A 1,822-nucleotide genomic window follows, 5' to 3' on the forward strand; every position below is an offset into this window, starting at 1 on the left:
TTTGTTTGAGATGCGTCCGATCGTTTCGTACTAATATCATGCCTCAGAGAAGGATTGAACATGGCTACCTTCTGGTGCAAGCTTACAGACAGTGTGTGTCTGGATGTGACGAGCACACAGTGATGATGCAACGTCTGGTGACCTCTGACGTTACAGCGGACAAATGACCTGGTTGGCCTTTCCCAATGCTACGAAAAGCTCATTGGAAGGAAATTAGGAATACTTCTAGAAACGTTTGAACGAGGCCCCTGACCTCCCCCCGTTTAGATGCTGTGATGGTTCACATCAGACGTGCCAAGAACACAGTTGACCCGAAACGGTTCTGTAGAGAGGAACGGTCGGGAACGCCTCCTGACGGTCTGATCCGCCGCTTCTAAAGGAGGTTCAACCAGCTGCTAAATCCAGGCGTTCACACACTTTTCCTCCTGCGCGGTGGACCGTTACACGCTGTGTTCTGTTGAAGCACGGAGACAAACTCTTACTTGTGGTTTCATGCGGACTGCGATCGTCTATTTTCACTGAGACAAAGACTCGATCACATTTTATCACCAATTTGTGCAAAAACCCGTACAAATCACAACTTTTTACCTGGTCCTGGTCCTGGTCCGGGTCCTGGTACTGGTACTGGTACTGGTCCAGGTCCCAGTCCCGGTCCCGGTCCTGGTCCTGGTCTAGACCTGACTCCATTACCGCTCCATCCTGAGGTTCTAAACGATGACGAACCGGTTTATTTCTGCTTTCAGTGTCGAGAACTCGGGACGTGTTGAAGAAAGCAAAGACCAACCTGCAGGTGAGTTCTGCTTCTGGTTCTGAATGGGCCGTTCTTGTGTTCGGTTCCTCCTCCCCTCTGATCGTTGGGTTTCCTCAGGAGAACAAACTCAGGATCTCCTCCCTCTCTTTTCCTCTGTGCTACCCCCACCCCCACCCTCTGAAAGGTACCGTCCCGGTTCTGCTGAGCTCTGACCCTACTAACCGGTTAGTTGTGTTAACGCGTGAATAACTTGACTCGTGTTTCACACACACACACACACACGCACGCACGCACGCACGCACACACACACACACACACACACACGCACAGCGCTCCGACTGGACCCGTTTGGGACCTGGAATGCTAGATGATGTGTTTTATTGGTTGTTGTAGATCAGTGCGGAATAACAGCTTCACCTTAACGGCGTTCCCATGTTGAAAACCTTCCCAACAGTTTGGATCCTCTCAGCTCTTCTGAGTCGTGTCACTAAAATGATGCCCAGCGTTCCAGGATGACGCTCCACACCCACCTGTTTTCTGTTTCAGGTGAAAACTCAAGAGACTTCCTGCAACCCGCCTCGTCTTCTGGTCGGAGTGTCCTGAGGTCCTCCTCCTCAGCGCTCCTCCAGCGCCCCCTGCAAGTGGGCTGACTGTAGCTCAAGACATGGCGATCCCTGACCTGTGTTCTCTCTGTTGGAGCCAGGGACCTGAGCCTGGGCAGGCTTTAGTTGTTGATGTGAGACAAAGTCGATGTTTGCTCCAGATTAAATCCAGATTACCAGCTGGACTCAAGAACGCCGGTTCCATTTTACAGCCAGTTTTATCTGCTGCTGTGCTTCTCCTCCAACCAATCAGAGCTGGGGTCTCTCTCTCTCATATATATGTATATGTATATATATATGTATATATATATATGTATATATACATATATATATATATATATGTATATATACATATATATATATATATATATGTATATATATATATATATTTGTGTGTGTGTGTGTGTGAGCTTTAGCTCTAAAACAGAGAGAGAGAGAGAGAGTGTGTTCATGAATGAGAGGCGTTGCT

The 1,822-nt window shown here is 48.5% G+C and overlaps 1 protein-coding gene across 10 annotated transcripts in view; it reads left to right on the top strand.

Moving 5' to 3' along the window:
- Positions 1–1,621, top strand: part of pde4dip (phosphodiesterase 4D interacting protein) — an 83,386-nt gene extending 81,765 nt beyond the window's left edge. For 9 of the 10 annotated variants that reach the window (XM_070554383.1, XM_070554381.1, XM_070554382.1 and 6 more), the window contains 3 exons: positions 744–790; positions 869–935; positions 1,298–1,621. In XM_070554383.1, coding sequence (XP_070410484.1) covers positions 744–790; positions 869–935; positions 1,298–1,401 — 218 coding nt within the window. In that variant the 3' untranslated portion in view covers positions 1,402–1,621. The remainder of the gene's footprint in view (positions 1–743; positions 791–868; positions 936–1,297) is intronic. The other variant, XM_070554379.1, reaches the window with a different exon arrangement.
- The last annotated feature ends 201 nt before the right edge of the window (positions 1,622–1,822 follow it).

Source organism: Nothobranchius furzeri, chromosome 8 (assembly GCF_043380555.1).
Source record: "Nothobranchius furzeri strain GRZ-AD chromosome 8, NfurGRZ-RIMD1, whole genome shotgun sequence".
Classification (NCBI taxonomy): domain Eukaryota; kingdom Metazoa; phylum Chordata; class Actinopteri; order Cyprinodontiformes; family Nothobranchiidae; genus Nothobranchius; species Nothobranchius furzeri.